At 53.0% G+C, this 14,700-nt stretch overlaps 1 protein-coding gene across 2 annotated transcripts in view; it reads left to right on the forward strand.

Moving 5' to 3' along the window:
- The first annotated feature begins 364 nt into the window (after positions 1–364).
- The window catches only part of LOC133351417 (synaptotagmin-10-like), a 52,270-nt gene continuing 37,934 nt past the window's right edge, over positions 365–14,700 (forward strand). For both annotated transcript variants that reach the window (XM_061566614.1, XM_061566613.1), the window contains exon 1: positions 365–608. In XM_061566614.1, coding sequence (XP_061422598.1) covers positions 455–608 — 154 coding nt within the window. In that variant the 5' untranslated portion in view covers positions 365–454. The remainder of the gene's footprint in view (positions 609–14,700) is intronic.

Consider the following 14,700-nt stretch of genomic DNA (forward strand, 5'->3'; position numbering starts at 1 on the left):
AGCCTCTCGCCCTTCCCATTGACCAGCAGCGCGCACTCGCACGCGGCTCGCACGCGGCTCGCCTCTGGCTCCGGGTGACGCTCAGCCACATTTGTCTCCCTCCCGCGTCTAGCCGTCCCTATCCCGCAGCCAGGGGCAACACGACGCGTTCCATCTCCCTGTTCGGTCGCGCTCCCATCCATCACATCCGTCCATCCCTACCGCTGTCTCTGCCTCGCGCGCGCTCTCTGTCCGTGCCTCTGCCGTGCCCCCACCTCCCCCTCCCTCCCTCCCTCCTCCCCCTCCCTCTCTCGCGCGTCTCCCTCCCGTCCCTACCCCGACATCCACGCGCCGCTATTCTCAATCCCTGTCCGCCTCGCACGCCCACGCGCCGTCGACGAGTCGTGCGGAGCCGCGGAGGCGAAGGGGTGGAGGAGGAGAGGGAGGCGAGGAGTCCGATCGCTGGGCAGGGGCGATGCCGGGTTTGCCGCACGCTGAAGAGGAGGAGAGGTGCAGCAAGGCCATTAGCATCATCTCCGAGCTCTGCATCAAAGAATTTGTCGTCAAGGACCGCTGCCTCGACTTCCTGTCGCTCCTGCCTGAACGCTCTCGGCAGAGCAACCACACCGGTAAAGCAAAAATAATAATAATAACCTCAGCGCCCATTCATTCATTGCTTTCGTTCGTTCATTCATCCAGCAAGTATCCGTTGAGGACGGCCCGGCAATGATCTGTGTATGTGTCTTGTCAGTGCACCGGTTTGGGGGGTCCGAGCAATCGTGGCTTACTCTGCGCTGCCGATGAGAGACTGGGTGTCAAAGCCGGTCCAGAGTTTTGACTCGTGCTGTTGAACGAATAACGTTGCTGAAATGATGCGCCCCCAGAGAAAGAGCGTCTGCTGGCTGATGGGATGTGTCGAGAAGACTTTTGTTTATAAGATATATTTGTGCGGAGGGACAGAGATGGTTAGGATTCGTATTGCCCGGTGATGTTTGATTGTTGTATGCCTGTTGCATCCCTCCCCTACTCGCTCCCTGCCACATTCAGCTCTTCCACTGCCACTCCACTACACACGCACGCGTGAACACACGTCTGTGTGCGTGTGTGTTTGTGTATGTCTGTGTTTGTGTGTCTGTGTGTGTGCCTGTGTGTGTCTGTGTGTGTGTCTGTGTGTGTGTGTGTCTGTGTGTGTGTCAGTGTGTGTGAGTGTCTGTGCTCGTGCATGCGTACAGGTGCGCGCGCGCGCAAACACGCGTGCAACCGGCGCTCGTACACACGATGATGTATGTGCCATGAAGGAGGATCATTGTCCAAAACGTTGCCAGTTTTTTTTTTTTAAACCACACACGGTGTTATTCACGAAAGTGTTTATTGTGCTTGCGCACCACTGCCAACGCAACAGCAGCATCACCAGATCCTGCGTTCATACACACAGGCGATGCCGTATGTTCATAGACACGCACACACGCACATACACACGTGCGTACAAAAGACAAAGATCCCCCATATAGCCTTTAACAGACTCGTTGGTGCAAGTGCTGTATGCGAGCATCTATGAAGCCTTGGCGCGGTAGAGAGTGGGTGGCCAGTACCACACCCGGCCGCCTTTGTCTCCCCAGTGGCGATTTTTGCACATCGCACCAGGTACTGATTTGAGGCTGAGTCGACCTAGGGGAGGCCCGCACACAGGACAAGGATAGCCTCAACAGACACCACCACCTGTGAAGGTGGTTAGAGTACGCAGGCGAGTCGGTGGCATGGCTGCTGCTGCGCCCGGTCGTATTTGTCTTCCCGGCAATCCGTGCTGATGTTTACACACAACACGCTCGGCACGTGATCCAGGCAGAGTGTGCGTCAATCTCGCGGAGACCCAGGAGTGTTGCTGCTACCGCGTGTGCCAATGGTGTCCATCATGGGCAGGAATTGAACTGATGTGGCCTCAATTGGTAGGTGGAGTGCGTGAACGGTTGGAGCCACAAATTCATACACAGAACACACAGAACACACACAAACAGAACACACACAACACACACATATCACACACACGCACATCACACACATAACACATACATCACGCAGAACACACACACATCACACATCCAGAACACACACACACATCACACACACTACACATAGTACACACAAAATCCACACACACAGTCCACACACACAATACACGTAGTACACACACACACTACACATAGTACACACACACTACACACACACAGTCCACACACACAATACACTTAGTACACACAAAATCCACACACACAGTCCACACACACAATACACGTAGTACACACACACACTACACATAGTACACACACACTACACACACACAGTCCACACACACAATACACACACTACACAGACACAGTACACACACACTACACATAGTACACACACACTACACACACACAGTCCACACACTACACAGACACTACACAGACACAGTCCACACACACAGAGTCCTCACACACACACCACACACACACACAATACACATAGTACACACACACTACACACACAGTACGCACACACACACAATACACATAGTACACACACACACACTACACACACACTACACACAGTACACACACACTACACACAGACTACACACACACAATACACACAGTACACACGCTACACACAGTACACACACAGAATGCAGAGAGAAGACGCAGATTAGAACCACGCGGTACGATGGTAGCACGCACATCCCCCCCATACACACACACACACTCACCAACAAAGGGAACACACACTCAAGAACAAAGGAAACACACACATTCACACACGTATTCCCCCGTACACAACAAGCATGGATACTAAAAGCACACACTCCCATTAACCAACACATAACAACAGCAACACTTAATACACTCATGCTCACGAACACACACACAACACTCACATACACATTCTGCCTTACAAAACACCCAACACACTCATTCCACACACACACACATCACACACACAACACACATCACACACACAACACACACACACACCACACACACCACACACACACGCCACACACACACGCACATCACACACCGAACACACACACAGAACACACACAACACACCACACACACACATCACACACACACCACACACACACATCACACACACACATCACACAGCACGCACACACCGAACACACACACACACGCACATCACACACCGAACACACACACACACACACTGCTGTCATTGCCTTTAACCATATAACAGTTCACCAGAATTGGTTCAAGCGAGCCTGACGCTGCTGATGAGACACTGCATGTCAAAATCAGTCCAGAGTTTTACCTGTGTTGAACCGACACTGCTGAATTTATGGCTGATAAGATATATAAAACATTGCATTTTTTTACGTGCAAGGACATCTACAGGAACGAGGCATATCGTCTGCTTATTTGCTGGGCAGTGGTGGCATTGCACGTGGCCTGTCATCAACACCGCGGAGAAGACCAATGTGTGGACTCCATCTGTTACAACAGTATGGGATATAGTATTGCCCCCTCGCACGCGTGAGTCTTCTCTGCGTGAGTCAGTTTCCTCCCACGTGTAAACACTCATCGATTGACTGATAACAACATCATAGCATACAGAGGGGATCGCAGAGCTTGGGCGATTGTTGGTAGCGCCGGCTCGTCACTGCGTGGCTGATGCTGCCTTCCCTGCTCGTTCGTGGTTCCTCCTCGTGGTTCCTCTGAGTCGTTAGTTGGGGAGTCACGATAAATCTCGTAAATATAATGCAATATAAATATTAAAAAAATCTCAACGAATTTGTCAACCACACCGTGGCATTTAACGACAGCAAATATGACCGGCGACGTTTCGGGCAATGGCCCTCCATCACGTGCAATGAATTAAGGGTCATACTCTTGGTTCTTTCGTTAAAGTCACGTAGGTTTTAAATACAATATATACAGTGAGGGAAAAAAGTATTTGATCCCCTGCTGATTTTGTACGTTTGCCCACTGAAAAATAAATGATCAGTCTATAATTTAATGGTAGGTCTATTTGAACAGTGAGAGACAGAATAACAACAACAAAATCCAGAAAAACGCATGTCAAAAATGTTATAAATTGATTAGCATTTTAATAAGGAAAATAAGTATTTGACCCCTCTGCAAAAACATGACTTATTACTTGGTGGCAAAACCCGTGTTGGCAATCACAGAGGTCAGACGTTTCTTGTAGTTGGCCACCAGGTTTGCACACATCTCAGGAGGGATTTTGTCCCACTCCTCTTTGCAGATCTTCTCCAAATCATTAAGGTTTCGAGGCTGATGTTTGGCAACTCGAACCTTCAGCTCCCTCCACATATTTTCTATGGGATTAAGGTCTGGAGACTGGCTAGGCCACTCCAGGACGTTAACGTGCTTCTTCTTGAGCCACTCCTTTGTTGCCTTGGCCGTGTTTTTTGGGTCATTGTCATGCTGGAATACCCATCCACGACCCATTTTCAATGCCCTGGCTGAGGGAAGGAGGTTCTCACCCAAGCTTTGACGGTACATGACCCCGCCCATCGTCCCTTTGATGCGGTGAAGTTGTCCTGTCCCCTTAGCAGAAAAACACCCCCAAAGCATAATGTTTCCACCTCCATGTTTGACGGTGAGGATGGTGTTCTTGGGGTCATAGGCAGCATTCCTCCTCCTCCAAACATGGCGAGTTGAGTTGATGCCAAAGAGCTCCATTTTGGTCTCATCTGACCACAACACTTTCACCCAGTTGTCCTCTGAATCATTCAGATGTTCATTGGCAAACTTTAGACGGGCATGTATATGTGCTTTCTTGAGCAGGGGGACCTTGCGGGCGCTGCAGGATTTCAGTCATTCACGGCGTAGTGTGTTACCAACTGTTTTCTTGGTGTCTATGGTCCCAGCTGCCTTGAGATCATTGACAAGATCTTCACGTGTAGTTTTGGGCTGATTCCTCACCCTTCTCATGATCATTGCAACTCCACGAGGTAAGATCTTGCATGGAGCTCCAGGCCGAGGGAGATTGACAGTTCTTTTGTGTTTCTTCCATTTGCGAATAATCGCACCAACTGTTATCACCTTTGATATAAAGCATTCGTGACTGCAGGGATTCATATTCTTGGTTCTTCTACATGACTTTACCGAAAGAACCAAGAATATGTTATCACCTTCTCACCAAGCTGCTTGGCGATGGTCTTGTAGCCCATTCCAGCCTTGTGCAGGTCTACAATCTTGTCCCTGACATCCTTGGAGAGCTCTTTGGTCTTGGCCATGGGGCAGAGTTTGGAATCTGATTGATTGATTGCTTCTGTGAACAGGTGTCTTTTATACAAGTAACAAGCTGAGATTAGGTGCACTCCCTTTAAGAGTGCTCCTAATCTCAGCTCGTTACCTGTATAAAAGACACCTGGGAGCCAGAAATCTTTCTGATTGAGAGGGAGTCAAATACTTATTTCCCTCGTTAAAATGTAAATCAATTTATACAATTTTTGACATGCGTTTTTCTGAATTTTGTTGTCGTTATTCTGTCTCTCACTGTTCACATAAACTTACCATTAAAATTATAGACTGATCATTTCTTCGTCAGTGGGCAAACGTACAAAATCAGCAGGGGATCAAATACTTGTTTCCCTCACTGTATATACCTACGTGACTTTACCGAAAGAATCAAGAGTATGGATTCCTGCAGTCACGAAAGCTTCAAATCAAGAAATAAGAGTCAATTGAACAACACGAATGACACTTTTGTACAGAGTTGTTGTTGCCATTCGGGACTCGGCCGAGTGAAAACTGTCCACATTTTTGAACGGTTTTGCCCAAATACTCGCAGACTCGAGCAGAGTCGAGCAAGGCTTGTTTGCCAACGTGTCCATGCATTTAGCCCTGGTGGCAGCCTTCGCAACTGCTAATTCATTTCGTCCGAAGGCCGTTGCATGTTGGAAAACGTTACGCAACACACGCGTGGGTGTGAGAGATATGAATAACTTGGCGTTTAAAAAAAAATTGGAGCAGGGGATCGTGGGCAGAAATACACAGTCCAATAATGTGGGGGTGGGGGGTGGCATGTGTGGCAGCATTTTGATAGAAGTGAGGATGGAGACACTCGAGCGAGAGAGAGAGAGAGAGCCGCAGGGAGGAAAGAAATGCAACGTCTTGAGACTGAACTTGAGAGGCAGAGGAAAGAGATATCTTCACGCACTTACATCTGAATTGAAAACGCATTCCTTTCGAACTGCTTTGTGTGTGTGTGTTTAGTTCGTTGTCCTTCTCGCGCTTCCGATTAGCACGGTTGGCGACGTACGGTGCGAAAGAAGTTCAACTCACATACGTACGTACGAATGCAGGAGACAAAAAATTAACCCGTAAAAACAAAGTTTTTCACTATAAATATTTTATATGCGTGGCGGCTAGAGTCCTCTCGTCCTCTGGCTTGAGATGGCTGCCACCTATGGGTCAGATGATTGTCTGCCACAATTAAGCAATTGGTAATTAAATATTTAAAAAAAATTCCCTAAACAGTGTAAAATTTTGGGAAAATTTTTTCATGAAAATTAATTGTCAAGCACAACGAGTCTGTGTGCAAAATGTCAGCTTGATTGGATCACGGGAAGTGGGTTAAAAAACGACCGAAATATTTGCACGGTCCTAAGCAAGCACGCACGCAAGCACGCAAGCAAGTGAACTTAATATAAAGGATTTAAAAAGAAGCGCCCGCTCCTTTCGAGCAGTGGCCTTTCTTCAGAGGACGCAGACGACGACTCCGTGCACAACGACTCCCTCCTGGGCGCCTCTGTTAATGTGCCGTGAAGAAGGGACATTGCCCGAAACGTCACCCTTAATATATTTGTTGTTATTTTTTTTTAAGGCCACACGTTGTTGTTTTTTTTGACGAATGTCTTGATTTGTTGTTGTTTGTGCGCCAATAACAACGCAGCGACGTCAATAAAACATCGTATTCATTCAGCGTTTTTTGGATGGGGATGTTCCCCCCCCCCCTCTTCTCTGGTTCAGCGTCTTGAGATGCAGTGGCCAGTCGTACATTGAATGACTCCACAACGGCTACTGCGTGTCGCGTGCCGGTCTCAGCCCCCCTCCCCCCCCCCGGTAGGAGGACAGAAGGTCGGGGTGGACGAGGACTGGGTGTGCTGAGGCAGTGATGTCCGTAATGCCGGGGGGGGACGAGGGGCGGGGTAGGGTCTCGTAGGAGGAGGTCAAGAGCGGGCCCTGCTTTAGCCCGTTAAGATGTCGATGGGCTGTGGAAACCACTGTGGAACAGAAGGGGGGAGTTCAGCGTGAGTGCGACGCGGAGGGGTTTGGAGGCTGAGAGAGAGAGAGAGAGCCACTGCTCTCTCTCACTGTGCGTGTCCGGAGAGAGCTGGGCCCTAACCCGAACAGCTCGAAGTGAAGTCCCCGTGGCATTTGAGCTCGGGTGTCGGTGGCGAGTCGGGGGAAGCCATGCAGGAGTCCGCAGGGGAACGTGGGGGCAGGTAAGTGTTGTAGGAAATACGGCGGAGCTGGGTGGGACGGGTGCAGAGGGCGGGAGGATGGAGAATAAGCAACTTGGAGGGTGGGAAAGGCGGGTGGTGGAGATGAGGTCGGGCAGGATGGGAGAGGGCCGGTTGCAGATACCGCCACTGGCGTGGTCTCAACGAGTCCGGCGACCAGAGGGAGGAAAAATAGCTCAGAGCAGCCGGTGCTGGTGGTGCTGGTGGTGCTGCTGGTTGTGGTGGTGATGGTGGTGCTGGTGGTGGTGCCGGTGGTGGTGGTGATGGTGGTGCCGGCGGTGGTGGTGGTGCTGATGGTGGTGCCGGTGGTGGTGGTGCTGATGGTGGTGCCGGCGGTGGTGGTGGTGATGGTGGTGCCGGCGGTGGTGGTGGTGCTGATGGCGGTGTTGGTGGTGGTGGTGCTGATGGTGGTGCCGGCGGTGGTGGTGGTGGTGATGGTGGTGCCGGTGGTGGTGCCGGTGGTGGTCAGGGCCGATCGTGGCTGTGGGATCTGGTGGAGGGGAGAAGTAGCGGGGAGGTGCAGTGACGAGGTGTGGAGGCATCAGCAACTTTGACCACGATGGTGTCTCGACCCTGATATACACAATATATACACAATACAAATACACAATATATACACAATACAAATACACAATATATACACAATACAAATACACAATATATACACAATACAAATACACAATATATACACAATACAAATACACAATATATACACAATACAAATACACAATATATACACGATACAAATACACAATATATACACAATATATACACGATACAAATACACAATATATACACAATATAAAAACACGCGCCCGTAAATAAGTTCAGCATTGTGTCAATCCACTGCTGGATGAGAGCTTCCCCACGCGCTGTCGGCCATGATTGTTGTTGTTTGACAATACCTCGCCATGCTGCACGTATGTCCGTTTGTGTTGACCACGTGTTGACTTTCGCGTATATTATTTTGTGTCAGATTGCACGTGTGTCGTACACCCTCCTCCACCCGACACCGCCAGATCACGTGACCTATTCTCACCGCACCAGGCACTCGAACCGAGTCGACACGGGGGAGGCCCCAGGACCGGTTCTGACAATCGTCACCGGTGTTGGTGGCCGTGAGTGGAACTCGGGTCGCTGGGTTCGTAGCGAAGCATGCGAGCCACTACGCCACCGCAGCACACGCACAGACACACAGACCCACAGACGCACAGACGCACAGACACACAGACGCATGCATAATGAGTGTCAGTCAAGCAGACAGAAACATTCAAGCATTAACTAAGATTTCAGATGGGATTTCACAGATGACTTTACGATCGATACATACCACGATGTTAGAATGTTTTGCCTTTAATCATCGGATGGACCTTGTCGACTTGATCAATTATTCTGGGAATGATGAGTGCACACACACACACGTGCGCGTGTATGTGGTAGGTAAGTATGGTATATGTGGTATGGGGAGCAGGTAGTGTAGCGATTAGTGCGCTGAGCTACGAACCTGGTGACCCACCCCCTCGTGTGCCGTTCTGGCCTTCATAGGTGATCGCTAACAGCACTTTCCCCAACAAGTCTGTTAAGGCTATACGGGGGACCTTTGTCTTTGGGTTTTGGCAAGTGCGGTATATATGGAGTGGGGAGTGGTGGCGCAGTGGTCGGGCGCACTGCGCTACGTTACCCGGCCGACATGAGATCGATTCCTCGCTCACGACCAATAACAGTGGCTGAACATTATCTGAACCAGTCATGCGGCATTCCCCTAGGTCGACTCGGCCTTAACTGGTTGTGTAAGTACATCAGCAACAGGGAGACAAAGGCGGCCAGCACCCACCTCCTCCTGCACTTTCATAGGTTCTCGCGAACAGCACTTGCCCCAGCAGCCTGTGAGAGCGTGTGTGTGCGCGGTACTGGGAAGACAAAGGCGGCCAAGTGTGGTGCCCCCCCCCGCCCCCACATATACTAGGTGGCCACCTACCCCCTAGTGTGCTGCGTCTGCTAAAATAAGTTACTCACGAACAGCACTTGCCCCAACAGTCTGTTGAAGGTTCACACGGCAGGGGGAGCTTTGCCTTTGCGCTGTACCGTGTTCTCTTCTCGGTGCTCTCAACACGAAGCCAGCCTCTCAGTGCCTCTCGCCGCACTCGCCCAGAGCATTGCAGTGGTGACGAAGCGGGCGCTCTGCATGTCATGAATAGGGCGCTCACGTTACGAAACGCGAGTTTCATTTTTTGCTGGGCTCCTAACACAGGCTCCGGCGCTTAATTGGCTCGTCTTAGAATGCAAATGACGGGCGGTTTGAATGGAAGGCCGGCAACCCTTCATCTCTGCCAGTTCAAATTTTCTTAGTCATTAAAATTAGATGTTGGCCGGAACAGACAATATTCTATCGCTTAATAGTAATACTCATAAAATAATCCCGAATCGCGGTTGTACTTGGACAGTTTGGTGATGGTTCGTCGCTTAATTGTGATGATCTGCGTGCCCTATGGCTCCGAAATTCCCTCGTCACCCTCACCTCCAGTCTCCAGGTGATCCACAATGACGCTGGCAGACTCCTCACCAGCGCCAGTACTCCTGATCCCTCCGATGGCTCCAAATCCAGTCCCAGATCAATCTCAAGGTCCTCCATGGACTCATCCCTTCCTGCTTCGTCCTCTCATCTCACTCCACTCCCCTCTACGCACTCTCATACCTCTCCCCTCTCATCTCCACTCCCCTCCACACACTCTCCTACCTCTCATCTCACTCCACTCGCCTCTACGCACTCTCCTACCTCTCCCCTCTCATCTCACTCTACCCCCCTCCACGCACTCTCCTACCTCTCCCCTCTCATCTCACTCTACTCCCCTCCACGCACTCTCCTGCCTCCCCCCTTTCATCTCACTCTACTCCCCTCCACGCACTCTCCTACCTCTCCCCTATCACCTCACTCTACTCCCCTCCACGCACTCTCCTACCTCTCCCCTCTCATCTCACTCCACTCCCCTCCACGCACTCTCCTACCTCTCATCTCACTCTACTCCCCTCTACGCACTCTCCTACCTCTCATCTCACTCTACTCCCCTCTACGCACTCTCCTACCTCTCCCCTCTCATCTCACTCTACTCCCCTCTACGCACTCTCCCACCTCTCCCCTCGCATCTCACTCTACCCCCCTCCACGCACTCTCCTACCTCTCCCCTCTCATCTCACTCTACTCCCCTCCACGCACTCTCCGACCTCTCCCCTCTCATCTCACTCTACTCCCCTCCACGCACTCTCCTGCCTCTCCCCTCTCATCTCACTCTACTCCCCTCCACGCACTCTCCTGCCTCTCTCCTCTCATCTCACTCTACTCCCCTCCACGCACTCTCCTGCCTCTCCCCTCTCATCTCACTCTACTCCCCTCCACGCACTCTCCTACCTCTCCCCCTTCATCTCACTCTACTCCCATCCACACGCTCTCCTACCTCTCCCTCTCATCTCTCTGCTCCCCTCCACGCACTCTCTTGCCTCTCTCCTCTCATCTCACTCTACTCCCCTCCGCGCACTCTCCTACCTCTCCCCCTTCATCTCACTCTCCTCCCATCCGCACGCCCTCCTCCCTCCCCCTCTCCTCTCTCTGCTCCCCTCCACGCACTCTCTTGCCTCTCCCCTCTCATCTCACTCTACCCCCCTCCACGCACTCTCCTACCTCTCCCCTCTCATCTCACTCTACCCCCCTCCACGCACTCTCCTACCTCTCCCCTCTCATCTCACTCTACTCCCCTCCACGCACTCTCCTACCTCTCCCCTCTCATCTCACTCTACTCCCCTCTACGCACTCTCCTACCTCTCCCCTCTCATCTCACTCTACTCCCCTCCACGCACTCTCCTACCTCTCCCCTCTCATCTCACTCTACTCCCCTCCACGCACTCTCCTGCCTCTCCCCTCTCATCTCACTCTACTCCCCTCCACGCACTCTCCTGCCTCTCCCCTCTCATCTCACTCTACTCCCCTCCACGCACTCTCCTGCCTCTCCCCTCTCATCTCACTCTACTCCCCTCCACGCACTCTCCTACCTCTTCCCTCTCATCTCACTCTACTCCCCTCCACGCACTCTCCTGCCTCTCCCCTCTCATCTCACTCTACTCCCCTCCACGCACTCTCCTGCCTCTCCCCTCTCATCTCACTCTACTCCCCTCCACGCACTCTCCTACCTCTCCCCTCTCATCTCACTCTACTCCCCTCCACGCACTCTCCTGCCTCCCCCCTCTCATCTCACTCTACTCCCCTCCACGCACTCTCCTGCCTCTCATCTCACTCTACTCCCCTCTACGCACTCTCCTACCTCTCATCTCACTCTACTCCCCTCTACGCACTCTCCTACCTCTCCCCTCTCATCTCACTCTACTCCCCTCTACGCACTCTCCCACCTCTCCCCTTCATCTCACTCTACTCCCATCCACACGCTCTCCTACCTCTCCCTCTCATCTCTCTGCTCCCCTCCACGCACTCTCTTGCCTCTCTCCTCTCATCTCACTCTACTCCCCTCCACGCACTCTCCTACCTCTCCCCCTTCATCTCACTCTACTCCCATCCACACGCTCTCCTACCTCTCCCTCTCATCTCTCTGCTCCCCTCCACGCACTCTCTTGCCTCTCCCCTCTCATCTCACTCTACCCCCCTCCACGCACTCTCCTACCTCTCCCCTCTCATCTCACTCTACCCCCCTCCACGCACTCTCCTACCTCTCCCCTCTCATCTCACTCTACTCCCCTCCACGCACTCTCCTACCTCTCCCCTCTCATCTCACTCTACTCCCCTCTACGCACTCTCCTACCTCTCCCCTCTCATCTCACTCTACTCCCCTCCACGCACTCTCCTACCTCTCCCCTCTCATCTCACTCTACTCCCCTCCACGCACTCTCCTGCCTCTCCCCTCTCATCTCACTCTACTCCCCTCCACGCACTCTCCTGCCTCTCCCCTCTCATCTCACTCTACTCCCCTCCACGCACTCTCCTGCCTCTCCCCTCTCATCTCACTCTACTCCCCTCCACGCACTCTCCTACCTCTTCCCTCTCATCTCACTCTACTCCCCTCCACGCACTCTCCTGCCTCTCCCCTCTCATCTCACTCTACTCCCCTCCACGCACTCTCCTGCCTCTCCCCTCTCATCTCACTCTACTCCCCTCCACGCACTCTCCTACCTCTCCCCTCTCATCTCACTCTACTCCCCTCCACGCACTCTCCTGCCGCCTCCCCCCCTCTCATCTCACTCTACTCCCCTCCACGCACTCTCCTGCCTCTCATCTCACTCTACTCCCCTCTACGCACTCTCCTACCTCTCATCTCACTCTACTCCCCTCTACGCACTCTCCTACCTCTCCCCTCTCATCTCACTCTACTCCCCTCTACGCACTCTCCCACCTCTCCCCTCTCATCTCACTCTACCCCCCTCCACGCACTCTCCTACCTCTCCCATCTCATCTCACTCTACTCCCCTCCACGCACTCTCCGACCTCTCCCCTCTCATCTCACTCTACTCCCCTCCACGCACTCTCCTGCCTCTCCCCTCTCATCTCACTCTACTCCCCTCCACGCACTCTCCTGCCTCTCTCCTCTCATCTCACTCTACTCCCCTCCACGCACTCTCCTGCCTCTCCCCTCTCATCTCACTCTACTCCCCTCCACGCACTCTCCTACCTCTCCCCCTTCATCTCACTCTACTCCCATCCACACGCTCTCCTACCTCTCCCTCTCATCTCTCTGCTCCCCTCCACGCACTCTCTTGCCTCTCTCCTCTCATCTCACTCTACTCCCCTCCACGCACTCTCCTACCTCTCCCCCTTCATCTCACTCTACTCCCATCCACACGCTCTCCTACCTCTCCCTCTCATCTCTCTGCTCCCCTCCACGCACTCTCTTGCCTCTCCCCTCTCATCTCACTCTACCCCCCTCCACGCACTCTCCTACCTCTCCCCTCTCATCTCACTCTACCCCCCTCCACGCACTCTCCGACCTCTCCCCTCTCATCTCACTCTACTCCCCTCCACGCACTCTCCTACCTCTCCCCTCTCATCTCACTCTACTCCCCTCTACGCACTCTCCTACCTCTCCCCTCTCATCTCACTCTACTCCCCTCCACGCACTCTCCTACCTCTCCCCTCTCATCTCACTCTACTCCCCTCCACGCACTCTCCTGCCTCTCCCCTCTCATCTCACTCTACTCCCCTCCACGCACTCTCCTGCCTCTCCCCTCTCATCTCACTCTACTCCCCTCCACGCACTCTCCTACCTCTTCCCTCTCATCTCACTCTACTCCCCTCCACGCACTCTCCTGCCTCTCCCCTCTCATCTCACTCTACTCCCCTCCACGCACTCTCCTGCCTCTCCCCTCTCATCTCACTCTACTCCCCTCCACGCACTCTCCTACCTCTCCCCTCTCATCTCACTCTACTCCCCTCCACGCACTCTCCTGCCTCCCCCCTCTCATCTCACTCTACTCCCCTCCACGCACTCTCCTGCCTCTCCTCTCTCATCTCACTCTACTCCCCTCCACGCACTCTCCTACCTCTCCCCTCTCATCTCACTCTACTCCCCTCCACGCACTCTCCTGCCTCTCCCCTCTCATCTCACTCTACTCCCCTCCACGCACTCTCCTGCCTCTCCCCTCTCATCTCACTCTACTCCCCTCCACGCACTCTCCTACCTCTCCCCTCTCATCTCACTCTACTCCCCTCTACGCACTCTCCTACCTCTCCCCTCTCATCTCACTCTACTCCCCTCCACGCACGCTCCTACCTCTCCCCTCTCATCTCACTCTACTCCCCTCCACGCACTCTCCTGCCTCTCCCCTCTCATCTCACTCTACTCCCCTCCACGCACTCTCCTGCCTCTCCCCTCTCATCTCACTCTACTCCCCTCCACGCACTCTCCTACCTCTCCCCTCTCATCTCACTCTACTCCCCTCCACGCACTCTCCTGCCTCTCCCCTCTCATCTCACTCTACTCCCCTCCACGCACTCTCCTGCCTCTCCCCTCTCATCTCACTCTACTCCCCTCCACGCACTCTCCTACCTCTCCCCTCTCATCTCACTCTACTCCCCTCCACGCACTCTCCTACCTCTCCCCTCTCATCTCACTCTACTCCCCTCCACGCACTCTCTAGCCTCCCCCCTCTCATCTCACTCTACTCCCCTCCACGCACTCTCCTGCCTCTCCCCTCTCATCTCACTCTACTCTCCGTCTTTAGCTCCGCATT

Source organism: Lethenteron reissneri, chromosome 37 (assembly GCF_015708825.2).
Source record: "Lethenteron reissneri isolate LAM-NWPU_2019-01 chromosome 37, ASM1570882v1, whole genome shotgun sequence".
Taxonomy (NCBI): domain Eukaryota; kingdom Metazoa; phylum Chordata; class Hyperoartia; order Petromyzontiformes; family Petromyzontidae; genus Lethenteron; species Lethenteron reissneri.